This window comes from Narcine bancroftii, chromosome 2 (assembly GCF_036971445.1).
Source record: "Narcine bancroftii isolate sNarBan1 chromosome 2, sNarBan1.hap1, whole genome shotgun sequence".
In the NCBI taxonomy this organism is placed as follows: Eukaryota; Metazoa; Chordata; class Chondrichthyes; order Torpediniformes; family Narcinidae; genus Narcine; species Narcine bancroftii.
Genome location: NC_091470.1, coordinates 242,909,005 through 242,934,314, shown reverse-complemented (window position 1 = coordinate 242,934,314; position 25,310 = coordinate 242,909,005). Strand labels below are relative to the sequence as shown.

Below are 25,310 nucleotides of genomic sequence, written 5' to 3'. Positions count from 1 at the left end.
CTCCACAACTTGTCAAATTACAGAAGGTAATATTAAATTGACCTCTTATAACCCAGCAATGACACTTGATCTCCTTCTCCTTGGTGATGTATAAGTGGGACGATTCTTCTCGTGTCACAGTCAAATGAATTGTCTTGGTGAAATGCACTAAATGTGTGCTGACTATAAAATAGTGGTTCTGTTCACACTCTGCATTTTAAACAGACTCGAATTGCAAAGCGCAGCAGAAAGCTGGTTGACTATGACTGTGCACGACATCATCTGGAGTCTTTGCAGCACTCAAGGCGAAGGGATGACAGCAAGCTCATCAAGGTAGGGTGCTTGAAAACAATTATGTTACTGATTTGAAATTGTTCCTCACAATGAAATTGCACCAGATACATGCAGCAGTGAAATGACAATGGTGTACAAGTGAAATACTTTGCTTTGTCATTATTGGGGAGTACAGGTAGCATAATGGTTCTCAAAAGCTGTTACAGTGCCAGAGTGTGGTGCGCAAAGATAAAGACTGTACAACAGGCTTTAATCCACAAAGACTTCCACAGAGCCAGGCTGGCTGTGGCTGCAGCAACTCTGAGGGAGACCTCGGAAGGCCGGCGCAGGCTTATATCCCGGAGGGTGATTGACACCCGACCGGGTGGGGCTCGATCCATTCAGGCTAACTGATTGACAGCCAGACAGGTGTTGTCCTGTCCCCTTACACTTCTGCAGGTACAGAGGTTGCCCCCTGCAGTAGGCCGGTCGTGTACCACCATATTCACCCCCTTTTTTAAAATTGTCCTGGCCAGCTGTTGTCCTGTCCCCTTACACTCCTGCAGGTACAGAGGTTGCCCCCTGCAGTAGGCCGGTCGTGTACCACCATATTCACCCCCTTTTTTAAAATTGTCCTGGCCAGCTGTTGTCCTGTCCCCTTACACTCCTGCAGGTACAGAGGTTGCCCCCTGCAGTAGGCCGGTCGTGTACCACCATATTCACCCCCTTTTTTAAAATTGTCCTGGCCAGCTGTTGTCCTGTCCCCTTACACTTCTGCAGGTACAGAGGTTGCCCCCTGCAGTAGGCCGGTCGTGTACCACCATATTCACCCCCTTTTTTAAAATTGTCCTGGCCAGCTGTTGTCCTGTCCCTTTACACTTCTGCAGGTACAGAGGTTGCCCCCTGCAGTAGGCCGGTCGTGTACCACCATATTCACCCCCTTTTTTAAAATTGTCCTGGCCAGCTGTTGTCCTGTCCCCTTACACTCCTGCAGGTACAGAGGTTGCCCCCTGCAGTAGGCCAGTCGTGTACCACCATATTCACCCCCTTTTTTAAAATTGTCCTGGCCAGCTGTTGTCCTGTCCCCTTACACTTCTGCAGGTACAGAGGTTGCCCCCTGCAGTAGGCCGGTCGTGTACCACCATATTCACCCCCTTTTTTAAAATTGTCCTGGCCAGCTGTTGTCCTGTCCCCTTACACTCCTGCAGGTACGGAGGTTTCCCCCTGCAGTAGGCCAGTCGTATACCACCACATTCGCCCCCTTCTTTAAAATTGTCCCAAGGGGGGCAATAACAAGGAATCGCACTCACTATGTACATACAATATTTACAGGTTGAGATGATCCGGCGGCTGCCAGGGTCACTGTGACCGTCGTAGGACTGGCTTTTGGTCACTGGTCAGAGGGGAAGTGGGGGGGCTGGTGGCTGGTGTGGTGCCGTGCGGAGGGGTGGCCGGGGGGGTCCAGGGTCGACGTATGCGGGTCATATTGGATGGGTTGGGGGCGGGTTCATCTCCTAAGGCTGAAGCGAGCCCCTGGTGGTCAAGGAGGCCCTGCGTGCCCCATAGCTGCTTGGGGACGGGGATGTATGCCCTGTCATTGTCATTTGGGTTGGAGAGTGCCATGGTGTGGTGGGTGCTCCTGCTGGTGCCAGGTCCCTGGTTGAGACGGTGTCCTCCCTGCCACTGCCGAATCTAATGTAAGCGTAGTTATGGTTTGCCTGAAGGAGGAAAACCTGTTCTACCAGGGCTTCGGCCTTGTGTGTCCGTACATGCTTACGCAGAAGCACCGGTCCCGGGGACGTGAGCCATGTTGGGAGTGACATTCCAGTCGCTGACCTCCTGGGGAATGAGAACAGATGTTCATGAGGGGTCTCGTTGGTAGCCGTGCACAGCAGTGACCGAACGGCATGGAGTGCCTCGGGCAGGGTATCCTGCCAGTACTCAACGGTCCACCCTTTTGACCTGAGAGCCAGGAGGACTGCCTTTCAGACCACCCCATTCTCACATTCCACTTGCCCGTTGCCTCTTGGGTTATAGCTTGTCGTGCGACTGGTCGCAATGCCCCTCACCGTCTGGTATTGGCGCAGCTCGTCGCTTACGAAACTAGACCCCGGTCGCTGTGGATGAAGGTGGGGTAGCCAAACATGGTGAAAATCTGCCCCAAGGCCCTGATGACGGTGGCCACGGAAGTGTCTGGACAAGGGATGTCGAAAGGGAAGCTTGAGTACTCGTCCACTACCATGAGGAAGTAGACGTTTCGGTTCGTGGAAGGCAAGGGCCCTTTGAAGTCCATGCTGAGACACTCGAAAGGCCGAGTAGCCTTTACAACGTGGGCATGGGGTGGGGGCGGAAGAAGCGGGGTTTACACTCAGCACAGATCCGACAGGCCTTGGTCATGTCCCTGACGTCCCTAATGGTGTACGGCAGATTTCGGGACTTAACAAAATAGTACAACCGGGTGACGTCTGGATGGCAGAGGGACTCAAGCAATGTCTGCAACCTGTCATCATGCATAGACGCGCAGGAGCAAGAGAGGGCATCGAGGGAGTCATTAAACTTCCCGAGGCGGTACTGGATGTTGTAGCTGTAGGTTGCCAGCTCGACTCTCCAGCGCAGGATCTTGTCGTTCTTGATCTTACTCTTGTGGATAGTGTTACACATGAACGCCACGGACCGCTGGTCTGTGAGGAGCGTGAATCTCCTGCCGGCCAGGTAGTGATGCCAGTGGTGGACCGCTTCCACAATCGCCTGGGCCTCCTTTTCAATGGCAGAGTGCCCTAGCTTGGAGCCATGGAGGCTCCTGGAGAAGAAGGCGATGGGGCACCCCACCCCACCCTTGGTTGAGGGTAGCATCACTCTCCACCTGGAAGGGGGAGTCCTCATCCACAGCCTGCATCGTGGCATCTGCGATGTCTTGCCTGATGCGGGTGAAGGGTGCCTGTGCCTCAGGTGGGAGGGGAAAAGTTGTGGCTTGGGTCAGTGGGCGGACCTTGTCTGAGAAGTGAGGGTCCCTCTGCAAGTAATAAGAGAACAGGCCCAGGCACATGCGGAGGGCCTTTAGCATGGGGGGGAGGGGTAACTCCATTAATGGGCGCATCCTTTCCGGATCTGGGCCGACTACTCCATGGGCCACAATGTACCCCAGGTTAGCGAGGCGGGTGGTGCTGAACACACACTTCTCTTTGTTGTAAGTGAAGTTCAGCTCCGTGGCCATCTGGAGGAATTTTTTCAGGTTAGCATCGTGGTCCTGCTGGTCATGGCCACAGATAGTGACGTTATCCATATATGGGAATGTCACCTTCAGCATGTGCCGGTCTACTATGTGACCCATCTCCCGCTGGAAGACAGAGACCCCATTCGTGATCCCAAAAGGAACCCAGCGGAACTGGTACACGTGCCCGTCCACCTCAAAGGTGGTGTAGGGCTTGTTCTTCGGGTGGATAGGGATTTGGTGATATGCCTACTTCAGGTCAATCGTGGAGAAAACCCAGTAGCTGGCTATCTCATTGACCATGTCGGCGATCCTCAGCAGGGGAGTAGGCAACCAGCTGGGTGTACCTATTAATGGTCTGGCTGTAATCCACGACCATCCTCGGCTTACTTCCCCCTCGGCTTAATTCCTACTTTTGGTGGCGATCGGCTTGCAGCCTAGCACAAGATGTGGGAAGAGCGCTGGTGGGGTGATGCGCAGTGTGGAGAGGCCGCAGGTTGGCCAGGGCTGGTAGGTTGGCACGCTGTGCAATGTGAGTAGAGATTGGGGCCCCTTGAAGGCAAGGGTGACACTCTGCAGGTGGCACAGGAAATCCAGGCCCAGGAGGAGTGGTGCACAGATTTTGGGGATGATCAGGAGCCTGAATCCTGTGTAAGTCTCCCCTCCCACCGTTATATCGACCGAGCAGCACCCAAGGGTACCAACAGTCTTATCCTTGATGGCGAAGGCAATCAAGCAGGTGGTGGGGTGGACCTTTATCCTTAGGGAGTGGGCCACGCTCAGGTGAATGAAGCTCTTGATGCTCCCACTGTTGAATAGGCACTTTGTTACCTGCCCATTGACTTGCACATCCATCATCGAGCGCCCGAGGTCGTGATGTCCCTGGTCAGTATGGTGGTGGCCAGGACTGTCACAGAGTCAGAGTTTTCGGTATCCAGAGCGAAAGGGAGCGTCGGTAGGGTGGCCTGGTCATCGCCCGTGTTGACCACATTGCTGTCGTTCGCTAGGTGTGGTGTGCTGCAGCTGATGGCACCCAGAGGCGTGGAGAGCATCAATAGGGTGGCCTGGTCATCGCCCGTGTTGACCACGTCGTTCTCAACATCATCAGGGGCCCTCTGTGTCGGGGGCTGTCTGGCTGGCCTCCTTCCCCAGCCCTGTCCACTGCGCCAGGGGAAGTGAAGTCATCACAGCCGGCAGCAGTGACGTCATTACATCAGCTGGAAGTGACGTCGTGCCGTGAGCCGGAAGTGACGTCATGCCGTGAGCCAGAAGTGGTGATGCTGTAGTTCTCAGTGAGCGGTGCCTGCGAAAGCGGGGGCTGGTGCAGATGCTCGGGGCACATGCTGCGACAGTCGCTGGCAGGGCCGATGTTGCGCTGTCGGGGAAGGCGGAAGTCATCGCGGGGACAATGGCACCGCCTGGCACGCGCACATGAAGGGGTCTGCGGGGGAGGTGGGGAGGTCATAGAGGGGCGCTGAGCTGCCGGCAGGTTTAGAGAGGCACACTTTTGCAAAGTGGCCTTTCTTGCCGCATTGGGAACAAAACTGGTTCCTAGCTGGGCAGTTTTGGCGCGATCATCGATCTGACCCACACCAGGACCTACGGTACTGACAGGGGCGCCAGGCGCCTGCCGCAGCGATGTTCTCCTCCCCGGCTCGGCCTCGGGCTGCAGCTGCAGTGTGAAAGGGCCATGAGGGAGCCTGGGGGAACCTGGAATCGAAGCCTTTGACGTGCAGGACTGCTGCTTCCAGGGTTTGGACCACTTCCACAATCCTGGTTAGGGCATAGATGTCTTCCATCATCTTCTGCTGGACGGCCCTTGAGCATAGCCCTTGGACGAAGGCATCCCGGATCAGCCTCTCGACCTCCTCTGCACCTACCCCCGGTTCAGCCAGACATGGTCGGGCCAACTCTCGCAAGTGTCCCAGGTAAGACTCAGCCGTCTCCCCGGGTTGCTGGGCTCAGGTGTGGAGGATGTGCCTTGCACAGACCGCATTCATGGGGGGGCTTGTACAAGTCCTTGAGAGTGTCCATTGCGCTCTTGTACGTGGAGCAGCCTTTGGTTACCTGGAAGGTGTGGGGATCCAGCTTTCACCGGAGTAGGACCAACCTCTTCCGATCAGAGTCCAGGATGTCGGCCTCATGCGCCTCGATGATTGCCTCAACTGCGTGCTGCCAGATCTCAAAGTGTGTCTGGGCTTCTGGGTGGTGTGGATTGACCTCGAGGCTCCCTGCGCACAGGAGTTTTTCCATAGCCGCCGTGGGAAAATTTTGTGGATTAAATTGTGGTGCACTGTTGGCCAGAATCAGACACACACAAAGATAAAGACTGTACAACAGGCTTTAATCCACAAAGACTTCCACAGAGCCAGGCTGGCTGTGGCTGCAGCAACTCTGAGTGAGGCCTTGGGAGGCCACCGCAGGCTTATATCCTGGAGGGTGATTGACACCCGACTGGGTGGGGCTTGATCCATTCAGGCCGACTGATTAACAGCCGGCCAGGTGCTGTCCTGTCCCCTTACACTCCTGCAGGTACAGAGGTTCCCCCCTGCAGTAGGCCGGTGGTGTACCACCACACAGCGACGTGGGTTTGAACCCAGCGCTGCCTGAATGGAGTTTGTTCGTTCTCCCCGTGTCCTCGTGGGTTTCCTGCGGGTGCTCCGGTTTCCTCCCACCCTTCAAAACATACCAGGGTTGTAGATTAATTGGGATATTTGAGTGGCACGGGCATATGGGCCATCTACATTTTTTATTAATTATTACAGCAGACTGACTGCTCACAACAGTTAGTATTGCAGTCACCCCCCCCCCCCCCAAAAAAAAGCTCTGTCCATCAAGCATGTCTTTAAGCAGTTGTATCTTTTAATCCATTTTCAGGCAAGCCCAGTATTTCTCTAGGAGCAGAGTGAGCAGCCCTTTACAGGGCAGTTACAATCAACCACATTGAACCACATATACTCGGCAGATAGAATCAGAACAACAGATCCCATTCCCTAAACAATATCCAACAGATTCATGATTACTTCTATCAAATTTTACTTTATGAATAATTTTACATGTGATTTCAAACTTCGTCATCATGATCTGATCTGAACTCATGTTCTCTGGACTATTACTCCAAGCCATATCATATGACCAAGTCTGGACCTTGGTTAGAACATGATTGTTTTTTATATATAAAAAGAGACATGTTAGAAATAGCATTCCAGACCTGTATTGCCAACAGGAAACTTCAGGTAACATCTTTTAAAGACCAACTTGTGAATACTGCTGTAATTGCCAGTAGCTAATGTCTTTTCCATTGGAGTCCATTCTCTGTGATCGTTCACCGACTGCCCAATTTGCACCATGCCATCCCACAAGGCTCCCATAGAGTGCAGTTGTTCAGGCATCAGTGGATGGTTTCAGAACCAGTAATCAAGATAACATGAAGCTCTGGAAAAGGTCAGAATGATACCCAAGACTTGCATGAATAAGTTTGAGTGCTGAAAAGAATTGATTAATAATGAATAATGTTCATTGACTTGTACCTCGAGTGGTGATGTATACTGGCACGATCAACTGAATGTAATTACAGCCATGATCCTTGTACTCCATTTACTGAGAAGTGTCTAATCCAATTCATACTTACCACCATTTTAACAACTTTCAATTCCCTGGCCACATTTAGATGGAAAGGGCCGAGATAATGGGGAGCATTGGAGTCAGGATATGAGGAGACAAGTTGAGTGGGGCAAGAGCAGGCAGAAATAATGTGCCTAACAGAACAGTCCTGTTTGTGGATCTTTAGTAGGAGATAGAAATGAGTAGTGCACGTTTGGGGCCACAATCTGGTTGGAGGCTGTGGGGAGGATATTTCCTGATGTGATGGCATCTACATATGTTAGTCTAGTTTCTGAGAGCTTCTGTCTAGCCTCTGCAACATAGAGTTGGTCTTTCAGGCCACAACAGCATCACCTTCATCATCATCTGTGACGATGAGATTGCCATTGATGTAAAATGAATGAATGGCAAATGTGTGTTTAGTGGGGGTGGGGTTGGAATGGGTGAGGTGGACAGAGAAGTGAAAACAGTTGAAGTCACGTTGGCAGTTGGAAATTAAAAGGTCAAGAGAGGGCTAATGGTGAGAAGGGGATGTTGAGGAGTAAGAAGAGTGTTGGAGATGGGAGAAAGTTTCATTAGTATGTGGTAAGAATCCCTTGCTGAAGGAAAAGAGGCGATGATGGAAGAAAAGCTTGACATCATGACTGGCTCCAAACCAGTGGAGGTACAGACATAGAGGTACAAAGGTGAGGCCTCTGCTGAGGACCAGGTTTCGAGAATCACTCGTGCATCTTCCTTAATATCATGCAAGAAATATTCTGCATTCATGCTCCCAAGAGCTTTATGTTTGAGAACACCACCCTTTTATAACACATCACACAATTCCACAATAGTCCTTAGCTCCGCACAACCGAATCTTCGAACAATCTCATCCCCACAGCCTTGAATGCATTGGCAGAACTTCTTGGTTTCCTGCCCTCTAGAAAACATTGCTTCCTTTTATTGCAGAGGTTGGATGGTTTGTAGAACAGCCAGAGAGAGCAATGCCTCCTGCTATTTCCATCCACTTGCTAACAGCCTTCTCTCTTTTGGCACTTGAACTCTTATGTTATCTCCACTAAAGATATTTGTGGTATTGAAGTAATTTGGCCTCAAAGAAGATAAAGCAAATTTTACCATTGCTGTGGGCTTTCTTCCTGGTCATGCCCTGCAGCCATGTCTTGGAGAAAACCATTTTACATGTGTCGTGCTCTTTCCTTCCATGTGGCTACTCTGTACATTCTCTAAATTGTTAGGTCCAATACATGCAGACATTGTGAGCTGAAGATCTGTTCCTGTGCAGTACTGTTCGATGTTTCATACTCACTTCTCTGGCCCCTAGTTGCACAAGCCAAATATATAATTGACAATGATCTTTTCAGGCTTTGAATTAAAATATCCTACCAAAATCTCTCAATATTCTCATTGCAGCCCTCAACCCAGGTTCTTAGTGCAAATTTTCATGTCTCCCATCCTATTACTGAATGATATTGCCCTCTCCATTTTGCACATGCTGTATGATTTTGCTGTTGGCTTTCTCCCAGGACCTTGCAAATGTATTCGTTCAGAAACTTCTCCACCCATTCCAGCAAAGGGCTGTGATCTCTCCTGCTTTTCTAGTTCACCATGCAGAGTGAGGATCCAGATGATTAAGATGCAAAGTGAAAAGCCAGCAGTTGGACTGGGGCTCTCACAACCCATTAATTGGTCCTGTGTAATGTTTTATGATGGTTCATGTATTAAGTGCTCATGGGTTTCAGTGAACCTTCAGTTAACAAATATCTATAGTTTCCAGTTAAATATTCAGGTTAGGAATTTTTGTATCCTCAATCACTAAACAATTAATGTTTAAACTAGTGAGGATAAGCACCGCTCAACTTTCTCTGTAGTGGTAGGATAATTTGGATGAAATTATTTTGGCTTTGGCTAATGTTATGAAATAAGTGAGCTTCTTAAATATTTTGAAGCAATCCTTCACTTGTGAATCTGCAGGGTTCACCGACTGTATCTGTTGCTCCTTTTAGGGCCTCCACGTCAGAGAGACTGAACGCAGACCGGAAGAATATTTTGTTGCGCCACTTTGCTCTGTCTACTATAATAACAGGGACCTTTCAGTGGCCAACCATTTTAATTCCACACACCGTTCCCTCACCAACGAGTCTATCCATGGCTTCATGCATTTCCAAACCAAGGCTGCCCGCAAATTGAAGGAAGCATACCTAATATTCCATCTGGGCGCTCTCCAACCAGATAGCATTAACATTGACTTCTCAAGTATCTGTTAAACACATCTCTTCTCTTTTCCAATCCCTCTGTCTCTTCTCCACCAGCTCTCCATTCAGAGAGCTACCTCCTCCCCCATCACTGCTCAGCTTTTTTTTCTTTTTTTCCATCCCACCCATATCCACCTGTTAGCCTGGACTCCTGCCCCTTTCTCCCTCCTCTCTCATCCCCCGCTCCTCACAATTTTATTCAGGCGCCCGCCTTGCTTTTTGTTCAAATGAAGGGATCAGGTCCGAAATGTTGGTTAACTTTTCCATTCTGTAGATGCTGCATGACCTGCTGATTTTTCTCCAGCACTTCTCAGTATTGCAGTAAAAGCACAACATCTGCAGACTTTTCTGTTTAACTGAATATTATGACTTCTATTTTATTAACTGATGAAAATGTGGTGTCGTGAGCTGCTTTTGCCTGTTTTATATTCATAACCAAAGTCAAAGTTTCCCCTCAGACGTTCAGCCCCTTTCACCATTTCAAGCCCTCCCAAATGCATTACAACCAATTCACCTTTCCAAAGAAACACTGGAAGGCCCTACAAGAAAAAAAGAAATAAAAGATCAGAAATAAATCTGATCCAGTAATTTGAGTCAGTGTATAGGCTGATTGGTGTGGTTGTTTCTATTTTATGTGGACCTGGAGAAAATTAAGAATTATTTGAAAATCTCAGGTGTTCAACATTACAGTTAGGAAGTTAATTTTAACGAGTTCAGAATCCAGGATTCAGAATCAGAATTTATTGTCATGAACTTGTCACAAAACTCGTTTTGCAGCAGTAGTACAGGTACAAAATTTTATAAATTAATTTTTTTATCAATATTAAGTACATTTGTGCAAAAGAAAAGTGAAATTGTATCTTGGTTCATTGTCCATTCAAAAATCTGATGGCAGAGGGGGAAGAAGTTGTTTTTGTACTGACGGGTGATCATCTTTAGGCTCCATTACTTCCTCCCTGATGGTAGCAGTGAGAAGAGGGCACGGCCTGGGAGGTAAGGATCTTTGAGGATAGAAGCTGATTTCTTGAGATGCTGCTTTTTGTAGATGTCCTTGATTGATCCCTGCAGAGGATAGTGAAGTCAGCAGAAAAGATCACTGGGGGCTCTCTTCCTACCATGAAGGACATCTATAATACTCGATGCAGGGGAAAGGCAATGAATATTGTGAAGGACCCCTCATGTAAACTGTTCTCCCTTTTGCTATCTGGTAGGAGGTACCGTACACTCAGGTCCTTGCGTCCAGATTGGGCAACAGTTTTTTCCCTCAAGTCATCATATGTGGATAGTGTACTATGGACTTTTACTGTATACATCTTAAAATTTTAATATTTGTGCTTAATTTCTATTCTAGCTTTTATTTATGTAAATATGCTCTGTGGTCCTGGAGAAATGCTATCTCGTCTTTACAGTGCGAGCATGCTATGAACGATAAATAAAGGTGCCTTGTCTTGATTAAGTGAAGACTGATGCCCATCATGGTGCTAGCCCAGTTCACAACTCTCTGTAGTTTTTTTCCTGTCTTGTGTATTGGCACCTCCATACCAGATAGTGATGCAACCAGTCAGAATGTTCTCCACTGTACACCTGTAGAAATTTGCAAGAGTCTTTGGTGACATTACCAAATCTCAAACTCCTCACGAAGATTAGCTATCAGCAAGCCTTCTTCATGATTGTATCAACATGGAGGCCCCAAGATAGTTTTTCAGAGATGCTGACACACAGGAATTTGAAGTCCTTAACGCTTTCCACTGCTGACCCCTTGATGAGGACTGCTTTATGTTCTCTGATTTCCTGCTCCTGAAATCAACAATCGGTTCCTTAGTTTTGCTCAATTTGTGTGCAAGGTTGTTGTTGTGACACCACTCAGCCAACTGATCTATCTCACTCCTATACGCTTCCTCATTCCCATCTATGATTCTGCCTATGACTGTGGTGTCATCGAAGAATTTGTAGATAGCATTTGAATTGTGCGTGGCCACACAGGTATAGAGCAATTAGAGTAGTGGGCTAAGCATCCAGCAGCCAGCCCTCTTCTCACTGCGACTATCAGGAAGGAGGTACAACCTTGAGATGCCCCTGTATTGATTTTCAGTGAGAAGGAGACATTGTTTCTGATTTGTACTGACAGTGAATGAGGAAGGGGGTGCAGAGGACCAGGTTTTGAAACTTGCTGACTAGCAATAAGGATATGATGGTGTTGAAGGTTGAGCTGTAATAGATGAAAAGGAGCTTGATGTACACATTTCTGTTGCTGAGGTGATCCAGGGCTGAGTGGCAAGTCAGTGAGATTACATTTGCAGTGGAACAATTGTGGTGGGTCCAGTATGAGTTAATTCTGGCCAAGGAGTTAGTTCTGCATAAGGACAAAGGTTTCAGATCAGACTGACATATTGCCAAGAAGCCCAAGACCCAACAGCTACACTGGTGTTAATTTTTCAAATGCAGGCTCACTTTCACCACAGACATTATATTAGTGACAGTCATGTATGAACCTTGAATGCGTTCAGTGGGACTCCAATGAAATGAAATGTCATTCCCACTGTCATTCAGCCTTTGGAACCAGATGTTTGTTTCATGCGAGATGACCATTGACACAGAAGTAAACCCTTGCACTTCTTCAGTTGAGAGAAATTCAAATCGTCAAAACACAAACGCTGGAGGAACCAGCTGGTCTCACAGCGTCCATAGGAGGTAAAGATATATTTCCAATGTTTTGGACCCCGAGCCCTTCCTCAAGGTATCAGGCCCAAAACATCGGTAATATATCTTTTTCTCCTATGGACACTGTGAGACCAGCTGGTTCCTCCAGCGTTTCTGTATTTTGTCTAGAAGCACAGCATCTGCAGACTTTCATGTTTCATGAAATTCAAATTTTGAAGAGGACAATTGCTCTGATATTTCCTGCAGCTCAACGGTTGATTACATGACAGCTGCCATTACAAAGGTTGGGAGGTTTTTGTGTTCACATTTCGAATAATACTTGCAATGAAAGCAAGTTCTGCTTAAAAATAAAACAACTATTGATTCTGTTTTGACTTTAGGCAGAAGAAGAGTTTCAAAAGGCTCAAAAAGTATTTGAAGAGCTAAATACTGACTTACAGGATGAATTGCCATCGTTATGGTCAAGGTATGAAGCTCTATTCTTTTATGTAGTCCAAAACCCATCATACTTTCACTGAAAAGTCATATGCATTAATCTATGCAAGATTGTTCTTTCTATCTCTGAAGCTGGCTATCATTATTTCCAGCATCTTACCACATATTACTCACAGTTCTATCATTTTAAACATTATTGGCCTAAATTTAAGTTGGGGTCATCTTGAGTTGGGCTGGCCTCACTGATGCAACATGGATAGGATCACAGGCATTTTAATTGTTTGGACTAATTTTAAATTCACATCCCATTGTGAGTGGGCAGTGAGCAAGATGCAGCACCACAGATGATCCTGAAAGACCCCAGCCTGCCAGACATGCAGGTACAGAACCAACTGCGAACCATTAGGTAAAGAGCCCTTGAAGGCTCACGATATCCTCATGGATCGTGAAGAGCAATACTGACCAGACAACCTGGCAAAGTGGATGGCACTGTTGAATCACAGGTCCCGTGACCTGGATGCAATCCTCACCTTTGGTGGAGTTTGTTTAGAGTTTTATAAGTTTCTCCCAGTGCTCCAGTGTCCTCTCAAATCCTAAAGATTTTTTATGTGATACCTGAAGGAGATTATGGTAATTTTGTCCTGGCAGTGGTTAGAGATCACAGTTGGAATAAGGTTTGATGTTTTGGGTGATCAGTTATGAAGTTCTCAAGATTCAATTTATTGTCCACCCCCTAAAATGACAGAATGAGAAGAAGACGAAATGAACTGACCCAGTGTGTAAAAGTAGATGACACAATTTTCTTGTTTATTTTCATTGTGTGATGACATTGTTTAATGGGTTTATTGTATTGTATATGTTGAACGTTTAGTGGGTCGGGAGGGGGGTGGGAAGGAGGGAGGGAAGGGAGGGGGGAAAAAGGGGAGAAAATGACACTGTATATTCAAGAGGGAAATGTTTATGTGTATTTTGGTTAATGTGGTTCATAGTGTGAAAAATAAAATTTTTTTTAAAAGATTCACTTTATTGTCATATAATAAAGACAGAGCATATTTAACACAAAATTTGCTTTTGTCTGCCGTAAGGCAGACCGATTCGCCATTGGCAGAAATTGTCTGAACTGCCTCTTAGAGTCAGAGAAAGAGAAGCAAAAAAGAGTCTCCTCAGAGTAGCCGAGTGTCCAAGGATTTGCCTCCAGCCACATAGAGTTCACTCCAAACCATCAGCTGTTCAAGCTCCAGATCTAAATCTTCAACGTGGTCAGGAACTCTTCAGTGGCCCCAACACCCTCTTGCATTCCAGTTCCAATAATTGGAATAACTCAGCAAGTTCTTGAGCCAGCTTTCAGTAATCCACAGCCTGGTGTGAATCCCTCGACTGCAGTTGCCAGCTGCTCACAGCCTGCATGAGTTAGTCACCTTGATTCACCAACAGTCCACCCGCTGCCTGTGCGTTTCTTTAACCGCAGAACCCCTCACTGGTCTGCCACCGGAATCACCATTCAATAGGGTTGTCCCCTCTTCTTCTCAAACAGGGTGGGTGGTGTTCTCCTTGTTTTCTGGAGCCCCTGCATCAGTTCTCTGCTTCCCTGGTGTCTTCAACCCCTTGTGGCTCCTTCTGATCATAGATGCTGTCATCTTTGGCACATTCGCAGAATTTTTAAATAAAACCACTGTCGGCTCTATTTACAGGCCGTTTAAAGCCTGTACGGGCTGAGTGACTCCGCTCCCCACTCTCTGTGGGTCCATACTAGTGGCAACACTGCCATTACAGTGGCTCCGCAATGTCTTCTCCTGAGAACATTGGAAATTGTGCAATGTAGATTGATGAGGATACTGGGAGAGTGGAAAAGTACAGCAACAGGAAAAGCATAAATATATGAGAATATTTTCAAGACAGTCAAAGAGAGATGCAAATGAAAAATAAATTAAAAAAAAATAGTCTAAGAGAGCACACACTAGCAGTTTTTTAAAAATTAAGGAAATAGTTCCTTAGATTTCCTTAGGGTTAGTAATGTTTATATACTGTAAGTTTTTGAGAGTGATCTTGAAATGGATGGAAACCTGACAGAGGAACGTACATTGATATTTAGCAGTCAGGACAGCAAGAAGCCTGCCTCTGACTTAGGGATAGAGGAAGTTTGACAGAACTTATTCTTTCTGAAATAAAAACAGAAATTTTGAAAACCATCAGCAAGTTCATGTTTCACATCAAAGGACCTTTGAGTAACTTTCAGATTTCTAGTACCTGCAGTTTTTTTCATTTTCCTTTTTCTGGAGATATTTCTGAAACTTAGAGGAGAGATAAGGGCTATTTGCAGGGAGAATTATTGATCCACTTGTTTCAAGTCTAATTTTCATTCCTAACTTGGGACTGAGTTTGGGAGATTATAGTTGGCCTATTTTCAATTCTCACATCTTTTAATCTCATATTCTTTTTGTACACATTAATTAGGATGGGTTTAACCAATAGTTTTCTTTCTTTCACAGCCGAGTTGGTTTCTATGTCAACACCTTCAGAAACATTACATGCATCGAGTCAAAATTCCATAAAGAAGTTGCAGTGGTGAGTACACTTGGCTCTACCATAGATGAATCAATATTCTTTTATTGTCATGTAATAATACAGAACATGCATTACACAACATTTCCTTCTGCCTGCCGTAAGGCAGACAAAAAGTCATCATTAGTATTGCCCATCAGCCTTATTTAACATGAAGAGAGAGAGTAGCAAAAGAGAGTCCCTTCGGAGACACTGAGCGTCCATGGATTCGCATCCAGTGCTCCCACAGCCTTTTCAACTACATAGACTCCTAATCAATCCATAGGCAATCCAAGCTCCAGATCCAAAGGTCTGACATAATCAGAAAACATTTGGCAGCCAAGGCTCTTTGGGAGCCATTCTTTTTTTTTGTTGAATATTTTATTTATAATTTTCCATTCAAACTCCAACAACGGTCAATATCATTAATATATTATCAACAATATCAGCATTATTTACTTTTCGTGTTTGTTAATTCCAAACAATTTTCTCATGGAGTTTGTGTTTCTTTTTATCCCATTCCCCCTCTAACATTGAACACTTAACACTCAACTAATTATACTTACACACAATAACCAAAACGCTCACAACAAAGGCATGAAACTTATATTTGGGGATTTATGGGTTTGTCGTGTCACGGCAGCCAGTGCATATAGGGTGCCTACTTTTTCCGCAGCTTTCCTTGGTTACAATAGGATGAAACCCCTCCATTCCCTTACCATTGGAAGGGCAAATTAGGAGGGTAGGGCAGGGCAGCGAGGCACGGTGGTCCACACAACAATTGCGCCCCTTTGTAGTTTATGTAGGGCTGCCAGACCTTCAAAAAAGTACCATATTTTTTCCTTAGATTGTAGGTAATTTTCTCCAGGGGAACACAGCTCTGTATTTCTGTGTTCCAACGTTCAATATTCAAGTAGGAGTCGGACTTCCAAGCAACTGCTATGCACTTCCTGTCCACCGCCAACACGATCATGCCAAATTGAATTTGAAATTTGGATTGTAAGTCTTGCATCCATTATATTTCCCAACAGGAACAGCTCTGGGTCTCGTGGGAATTCTTTGCCTATGATATTTTTCCAGGGCTTGGCCCAATTCCATCCAAAAGGGTCTCTCCTTGGCACATGTCCAGGTTGCATGCACAAAAGTCCCTGTCATAATGCCACATCTAAAACATTGGTCTGATAATTCAGGTTTAGATCTGTTCAATTTTTGTGGAGTCAGGGGCACCTGGTGCAGAAAATTGTATTGCACCACCCAGTATCATGCACTGATGACTGCAGTCATGCTGATCCGACACAAGTCAGAGCAGCACTGTTCATCAATCATTATTCCCAAGTCTGACTCCCACTTCTGTCTCCACTTATCAAGGCCTGGGTTCAGGCCTTCCATTTAGAGCAAGTAATACATACCAAAATGAACTTCCCCTTCGATCCATGGTCTCTATGTCACTGCACTGTGGTAGGGCCATAGTTGGACCTAATTTGTCCTTTAGAAAAGATCTTATCTGAAGGTAGCAGTGAAACATCTTATTTGATGTTTTCTTATTCCTAAATTGCTCAAACAAAATTAGCCATCCCTGCTCGTAACAGTCCTTTACCCACCTGATGCCATTACGATGCCAGGTATCCAGGATCTGGTTATCTACTGTCAATGGAATTGATCTATTTGGAGTCAGGATTACTTTTGGACACTGCCCAAATTTTGTTCCAAATGAGGATTATTTGTTTTAATATGGGGCTGCCTTTCTTTTCTGATAGCAATTTAGTGACCCATTTATAAATAAAGTCTTCTGCTACCTGCTCTCCTATTATGTGCAGGTCAATTTGTGCCCAGGATGGTACACCTTCCCCCCCGAAGAGGGAGGCAATGTATCTCAACTGGGCTGCCCAATAGTATTTTTTAAAGTCTGGCATTCACAATCTGCCCAGACTATAATCCCAGGTCAATTTTTCCATAGAGACCCTGGCTACCTTTCCATTCCATAGGAATCTCCTTACTCCTGAAATTAAATTTTTGAAGAATCCCCGGCGCAATGCCATGGGCAATGTCTGAAAAAGATACTGGAGCCTTGACAACACATTGATCTTAATGCAATTAACCCTGCCTACTAATGTAATGGGCAGGGACATCCATCTATTTAGATCCTCCTCAATTTTCCCAAGCAAGGGTCGGATGAGAGGGGGTTATTTAACTTGTATAAATTACTCAAGTTGTTATCTGTTCTAATTCCTAGATATTTGATCCCATTTTGCAGCTACTTTAGTTGACTATTTTCTTGTCATTGACTGTAATCCCCCTTTGTATGTGGCATGATTTTGCATTTATCCCAATTGATCTTGTACCTGGAGAACTCCCCATAGTCGTCCAGAGTGGAGTGCAACTTTGGCAATGAGTTTGCCGGGTCCATCGTAAACCATAGAATCATAGAACATTACAGCACAGAAACAGGCCTCCTTGGCCCTTTTCGTCTGCGCTGAACCATCTTTTTTGCCTAGTCCCAATGACTGTATATCAGAACACCACCACCCCAAGTTAACCACCCATCCGACCTTCTTTCTTCAACCTGTGGCTCCCACTCACTAGACCCACAACAAACCCTGGGAAAGTTAAACAAACACAGAGAAAATTGAACCAAAAAAAGACATAAAAAAAGAAAATGTCCAACAAGAAGAGTAAAAAGGAAAAAACAACAACAATGACCCATGACATTATCCCAATCCCCAACCTCTCCCACATTCCCTTATCCTATCTGTCCTCCTACTTCTACCCCTGGTGACCGCTTCTTTCCTGCCACCACCATGTCCCTCCATTACTTGGTCCCTGTGATCCACTATTCTCTTTTCCACCTTCCTCCTTTACCCCCACCCCAGAGTTCTCCCAGATCCCTTCTCCCATTCCCTCTTTACATGTATTTTTTTTTAAGCCTACATTTGCATCCAAATATTTAAGTTTGCAACAACTATTTACAATATCTTGGGTTAGTCCCCATGTTTGCTCTTGCTTTTCTTTTTCTTATCTCCCCAATGCACAGGCAGCTCGCAAGCGAACTGTTGTGCCTTACTCAGCTCTGATTTTTTTTTTTAATTTATTCCCTCGCTGGTAATACAGCTTTCAGGGTGGCAGGGTACCTCAAGACACACTCATACCCTTTTTGCTTTACCAGTCTTCCAACTGGCTCAAACTCTTTTCTCCACTTTAAAAGCACCACACTAATATCAGGAGAGAAGAATATCTTGTGTCTCTCTATATCCATCGCCCCCCTTCTTTTCCTCACTCCGGCTGCCCCTAAAATGTTCTCCCTATCCTGGTAATGTACCAGTTTTATTAGAACCGAATGGGGTTTCTGTTCAGGGCGGGCTTTGGGAGGGGTGTCCTACTTGCCCTCTCCACCTCTATCTTTTCCCCCAGTATATCCTTTCCCAGTACTTCGGGGATCCATTCCTGGAAGAAGTCTGCTGGGTTTCTCCCCTCAGCATCTTCCCTCAGCCCAATAACTTTAATATTGTTCCTGCTATTGTAATTCTCCAGGGTTTCTGGCTTCCCACAGACTTGCTCTCTTTCCTTTACCAGCACATCTCATTCACCCTCCACCCTGCTCAACCTGTCTTCACTGGCCCCCACTTCATCATCCACCTCCGTGATTCTCCCTGTTAAACGTGAGGATCCCTTCCATAACATTTAATTTCTGGGCCATGTCCTGAACTCTCCTTTCCACAGCCCAAAATAATCTGCCCTCCATATGTCCCAGGGGCTCCAACGCATCTCTCAGAGAAGGCTCAGAGTTCCTGTTACTGAGTTCCCTGGCCTTGTGGCATCTGCCATTACTGCTGCTGCTTCCTCTATCTCCCTCGCAGTCTTCCTCCTCTTTGCTGTCATCGCAACTCCAACAGCTGCTCGTCACATCTCTGGACCCGATACTGGATCCTTTTGGGCTTGCCGCTCTGCGGTTTGGATATCCCTCCCGCTGCACTTCCTGGCCTTTCGCTATATATAGCGCTAATGTGAGTACTGGTGTGAGTGTTGCGCTCAGTGCAAAAACACCCGAACTGGCACTCTTGCTGCACAAGGGGGCCCCGAGTCTTCCTCTCTCCCCATGCCATTTCCTGGGGCTCCAACAGCCTGCTTGCTGATCTGGGGTGATATCATCACCCGGGCTTGGCACTCTTTCTGGGTGGGCTCTGGTGACTGTGTGGCATAGGCAGTATCTTCTTCCACAGGCTCGAGGTGGCCCTGCCATTTTCTTCTTCACAAGGCACCTCAATTTGGTCCACTAACTTTGGAATTGAATCCTTGCCACTAATTTTGTTGTCACCTTATTTTTCTTTGTCATTTTCTTCTTCCTAGTGTCTTCCCAGACCACTAGGAAATGTTTTAACTGTTATTTTTTTTGTTTTTTTCAGGTGCTTTTTGCTATTTGATTTGGGAGCTCTGGGGTCCTGTCTTCTCTTAATCCACTCGCATCACTTGACCCTCTTTGGGAGCCATTCTTGCCCAGAGCACCTTCTCCAATTCTGGTTCTGTAAGTCCCTTGGCTACATCGCTAACTACCTACAGCCTGTGTAGGTCCTTCAGCCGCTGAACCCCTGGCCTGTCCTCTGTCATGGTCACCGTCCTGTATGGTTGTCTTCTCCTTCTCAACAGGGGGTGCTCTGCCGTTTCTAGTGTCCTGCGCCAGTCTGCTGCTCTTCGGATTCTGCAACTTCTCGAGGACACTTGCAAGCATCGGTGCCACCATGTTGGGCACAGACCCTGCACCTTCAAGATTTTAGTTAATAACACTGTCTGTTCCGTTAACAGCATTAGGAACAGGTAGTTAGACCCTGTGGAGCAGCACAGTGTCTCTGCTCCCCACTCTCCTGGGTCCACAAGAAAGGATTTCCTCCTGTCACCTGAATGATTATCTACTCCCCACCACTTCAGATGGGCTCAATGTTGGAATGGAATTATGCTTCCATAAAATCTTATTATTCATTTGTCAGCTACTTTCTTTCCTGTATGATATACTGGGTTGTCCTGTCTTATTTTCACTTCCAGCCCACAGAACACACTATCAACTTCACTTTTATTGTCACATTATACCAGGTACATAGAGAATGGCTCTTCCATGAGCAATCTAAAATGTTTTCTTGAATATGCATATAGCTGAACAAAGTAGAGGGGGCAAGAGCATAATTACAGAGTATGATGTTTCGTGCATAGCATGGACAGCATGAGAGCATTGTTGTGGGGTTCATTCAGGAGCCTGGTGGCTGCAGAAAAGAGAATGTCTTTAAGTCTTTTGGTACATGTTCTCAGGAGTGTGGGTATGACAACGGCTCTGTATATGCTTTTCTTTGTGAGGTTTTTCAGTTGGTTGTTTTTCCAGACTCTTTTGTGTAGTCTTCCAAAGGCGCTATTTGCCTTGGCGAGTCTGTTGTCTATCTCATTGTCGATCCTTGCATCTGATGAAATGGTGCAGCCGAGATAGGTAAACTGGTTGACCGTTTTGAGTTTTGTGTGCCCGATGGAGATGTGGGGGGGCTGGTAATCATGGTGGGGAGCTGGCTGATGGAGGACCTCAGTTTTCTTCAGGCTGACTTCCAGGCCAAACATTTTGGCAGTTTCCGCAAAGCAGGACGTCAAGCGCTGAAGAGCTGGCTCTGAATGGGCAACTAAAGCGGCATCGTCTGCAAAGAGTAGTTCACGGACAAGTTTCTCTTGTGTCTTGGTGTGAGCTTGCAGGCGCCTCAGATTGAAGAGACTGCCATCCGTGCGGTACCGGATGTAAACAGCGTCTTCATTGTTGGGGTCTTTCATGGCTTGGTTCAGCATCATGCTGAAGAAGATTGAAAAGAGGGTTGGTGCCAGAACACAGCCTTGCTTCACGCCATTGTTAATGGAGAAGGGTTCAGAGAGCTCATTGCTGTATCTGACCCGACCTTGTTGGTTTTCGTGCAGTTGGATAATCATGTTGAGGAACTTTGGGGGACATCCGATGCGCTCTAGTATTTGCCAAAGCCCTTTCCTGCTCACGGTGTCGAAGGCTTTGGTGAGGTCAACAAAGGTGATGTAGAGTCCTTTGTTTTGTTCTCTGCATTTTTCTTGGAGCTGTCTGTTCGAACACTCCTGTTCGGCTCCGAATCATGGGTCCTCTACCGGCACCACCTACGGCTCCTAGAACGCTTCCACCAGCGTTGTCTCCGCTCCATCCTCAACATCCATTGGAGCGCTTACATCCCTAACGTCGAAGTACTCGAGATGGCAGAGGTCGACAGCATCGAGTCCACGCTGCTGAAGATCCAGCTGCGCTGGATGGGTCACGTCTCCAGAATGGAGGACCATCGCCTTCCCAAGATCGTGTTATATGGCGAGCTCTCCACTGGCCACCGTGACAGAAGTGCACCAAAGAAAAGGTACAAGGACTGCCTAAAGAAATCTCTTGGTGCCTGCCACATTGACCACCACCAGTGGGCTGATAACGCCTCAAACCGTGCATCTTGGCGCCTCACAGTTTTGCAGGCATCAACCTCCTTTGAAGAAGACCGCAGAGCCCACCTCACTGACAAAAAGCAAAGGAGGAAAAACCCAACACCCAACCCCAACCCACCAATTTTCCCCTGCAACCGCTGCAATCGTGTCTGCCTGTCCCGCATCGGACTTGTCAGCCACAAACGAGCCTGCAGCTGACGTGGACTTTTTACCCCCTCCATAAATCTTCGTCCGCGAAGCCAAGCCAAAGAACATGTTCTCACAGAGGAGAGTGTATCTGGGTGAAATGGGTCCTTCGGTTTGCTCACTGCTTTTCAAAGGCAGTGGTGGTGTAGATTGAGTCAATGGAGGAGAGCAAGGTTTTGAACTGCATTCACCACCTTCTACAGCTTCTTCTGATCTTGGGCAGAGCAACTCCCGTACCACATTGCTAGGATGCTTTCAATAGTGCACCTGTAGGGACATGGAGGACATGTGGAACTTCCTTAGTCTTCTGAGGAAGCAAAGGCCTTGGTGTGATTTCTTGACCATAACATCATTGTGGTTGGTCCAGGTCAGGCCATTGGAAATGTTTTCTCCCTGGAACTTGAAGCTATCAACCATCTCCACTCCAGCACCATTGATGTGGAGAGGGATGTGGGCTCTACCCCTCTTCTAAAGGCTATGATCAGCTCCTTTGTCTTACTGACATTGAGGGAGAGGTGTCTCATGTAATCAAGAAAAGGTCTTGTTCTTCCATTTCTTGCTCTCTGCCTGCTGCAGAGCCACTACTCACACAGCAGGAGTCATCCAAGTGATGGTGGTAGAAGGAGCTGACTGCTCAGTTTTATCCCCTGGTTTCTTGTAGCCACATCAAGCAGTCACTGTCCCATTCATTTCAACTTTCCTCTGTGCAATTCATTGCATTGCCAACTTCCTGCTCTTTATTCCAATCCACTCATCTTCTGTGTCTGTGGCCTTCAACAAACTGTGACCGAAGTTATCTGTTCATCACTAATGTGTCAGCAGGAATTGCAGCCCCTCTACATTTTGAGGACATTGGGTGAGGGTGGGTAATGTTCTGGGAGGTGACAGATGGCAGTGAGTCTGCTCACAAGTGCTTAATCAAAGATAATTGTACCTTACCGAGGAAAGAACAGCTGTTTGTAAAGCCAGACAATGTCCACTTTTGCATTGAGTATCTGCTCACTGTAGACAGCAGTCCAGGTCAAGGGTGATCAGTGTAAGTGGTGAAAACTCTTGTCACAGTGTCCAGGAGAAGGACCTGTTTATCGATGAGGATGGTTTTTTTCAGAAGTTCCAGAATAAATATGCATTATAGAGGTGCAGTTAGCAGCACCGGCTTGTATTCCCTGACCTTCGGAAGGAATTTGTAAGTTATGTGTCTGCATGGTGCTCTAGTTTTCTCCCACTTTCCAAAGATGTACAGGGTTAGTTGGTTGATTGGTATCATGGGTTTAATTGGCCAGTGCAGGGTTCTGGGCCAGAAGGCCTGTTACTGTGCTGTATCACTAAATTAAACTATTTTAGATTTTTTTTAAATTAAATAATGTAATTCAGCATGTTGATTAATTCACAATCAGGTTTATTATCATGAACACATGTCACAAAATTTGTTGTTTTGCTAAAGATGTATTGTGCATTACAGGTGCAAAATTTGCCTTAAAAATTACATTTATTTAAGTACACTATTTAAAAATTAAAAATTAATACAAAAGAAGAGAAAGCCATGAGGTAGTGTCTGTCTGTAATTACATTCTGGGCTACTCAGATTGTGAATTAACTAACCTGATATCTTATTAGGATGGAGAGTGTCAAACACCAATGATGTGACAGTTGTCCCACTGCACATTATGTGTGGGATTCCCTTTTCCCTGCAGAGGGGCCAGTGTGGGGGGGTCCCCCTTTCCCTGCAGAGGGCCCGGTGTGGGGGTCCATCCTGTCTCTGCAGAGGGGCTGGTGTGGGGGTCCATCCTGTCTCTGCAGAGGGGCCAATGTTGGGGTTCCCCAGTCCCTGCAGAGGGGCCAATGTTGGGGTTCCCCAGTCCCTGCAGAGGGGCAGTGTTGGGGTGTGCTCTCCTCTGACAATGGCACTTCTGTCACAGTAGCTGTTAGTCCTACCTCAGGGCACAACGTGGGAGTGGGCAGGATGAAAACTCATTGTGTATGTGTGGCTGGCCCGCCTCCCTGCTGACTTCTCCCCCTTGGAATTTCCCCAATAAAGGCAGTTATGGTCAAGTCCCTCCTCCAGTACAAACCTGGAATCGGGCCAGCAACATGAGTGCACATGCAGTCTTATGGAAATAAAAGTCTGTTGTTTGGTAGCTTCCAGTCTTTTGAAATTATTGTCAGCATATCAATTTTATTCCCCTAATTTTTTTTTTGCAATGGATAAGTTGTGGAGGCCTGACAAGCTAGACCTTGATCCGCAATCGCCCATAACCCCAGACCGATTCAAGCTCTGGTAGCACTGTTTCAATGGTTTTCTGCAAGCCTCTATTCAAGTTGTGGGATCAGACAGCAGTAAGCTGTGTCTACTACAATCGCGGGTCAGCCACCGCACTTACAGAGTGATCAGGGGCTGTACTACATATGAAGAGGCAATGAACAAACTGCAAAAATGGTACAGGCCTAGGACAAACAAGGTATACGTGAGACATCTCCTGGCCACTTGCAAGCAGCAACCTGGTGAGCCCCTCGAAGAATACTTTCAGGTCCTGCATGAACTTGGGCAAACCTGCAGTTACAGGGACATTCATGTTGATGTCTATGCAGACGAGCTAGTCCGATCCGATTATATTCACAAGAGGCTGTTAGAACAGACCTTGCAGAGGGCCTTCGAAATATCCAAACTGTTGGATGCAGCCCTCCTCTGACAACACAGCCGCCTCGTGGGGGACATGGGTGCCCCATCTTGGAGCGTGGGGTCCCAGGCCACTGCCGTGCAGGGGTGCCCCGACCACTCCAGCTGCTACCACCACTGAGCACCGGTGCTACTTCTGCGGCCAACAGAAGCACCCCCGGAAGTGCTGCCAGCCAAGGAAGCAGAATGTTCAGGATGTGGGAAGAAGAGATACTACGCAAAAGTTTGTAAATCTGGACCTTCTCCTTCCCCTAGCACCACCACATGTGGGTAGTGGGAGCAGCAGCCATCTTAGTCAGCATCACTTCTGGCGTCACTTCCACCCCCGAACATACACATCGGAGACTGCTATCTTACCAGTCCAGATTGGACAGCGACTCAGACAATAACATCGTATTGCCATCGATCACACTCAACCAGGAGAGACCTCACCAGCTCACCCAATGATGGACGTGGAGGTCAATGGTAAATGGTCACTTAATCAACTGTCTGTTTGACAGCGGGTGCATGGAGAGTTTTATACACCCCAATACCATGCAGAACTATTCACTTGTGGTGAGGCTTGTGAGTTGCAAAATCTCTATGGCCTCCAAACCCACTAAGCAGAGATATGCGGCTTCTGTGTCATGACACTGACTGTACGTGGCATGAAGTATAAAACTTTAAGCTGCTTGTAATGCCACAGCTCTGCATGTCCGTGATATTGGGGTTGGACTTCCAGTGCCATCTCAAGAGCATCACTATGGAATTCGATGGGCCCCATCTCCCCTCACAGTCCTCAACCATCAATTTTTAAACTGCCCGCCCTCCCCTCTGCACGTACCCAAACGACAAATCGCGATCTCCTCACCACACCCGAGTTGTAGGCTGTCCAACCTCCAGATATCTCACCCACCCCTGTTCACAATCTCACCCCTGATTATAAGCCTGTCACTGCTAAGAGCAGGCGATACAGCACAGGAACAGGGCATTCATCAGGTCAGAAGTGAGATGGCTTCTGGATGAGGGGATCATTGAACCTAAT

The 25,310-nt window shown here is 46.9% G+C and overlaps 1 protein-coding gene across 5 annotated transcripts in view; it reads left to right on the top strand.

The window, feature by feature from the left end:
* Positions 1–25,310, top strand: part of amph (amphiphysin) — a 202,642-nt gene that overhangs the window by 62,358 nt on the left and 114,974 nt on the right. For all 5 annotated transcript variants that reach the window (XR_011352088.1, XM_069920633.1, XM_069920635.1 and 2 more), the window contains exons 6-8: positions 205–312; positions 12,360–12,445; positions 14,904–14,979. Coding sequence is in view for 4 of the 5 variants with exons in the window: in XM_069920633.1 (XP_069776734.1) it covers positions 205–312; positions 12,360–12,445; positions 14,904–14,979 (270 nt within the window). In the remaining variant the exon portion in view is untranslated. The remainder of the gene's footprint in view (positions 1–204; positions 313–12,359; positions 12,446–14,903; positions 14,980–25,310) is intronic.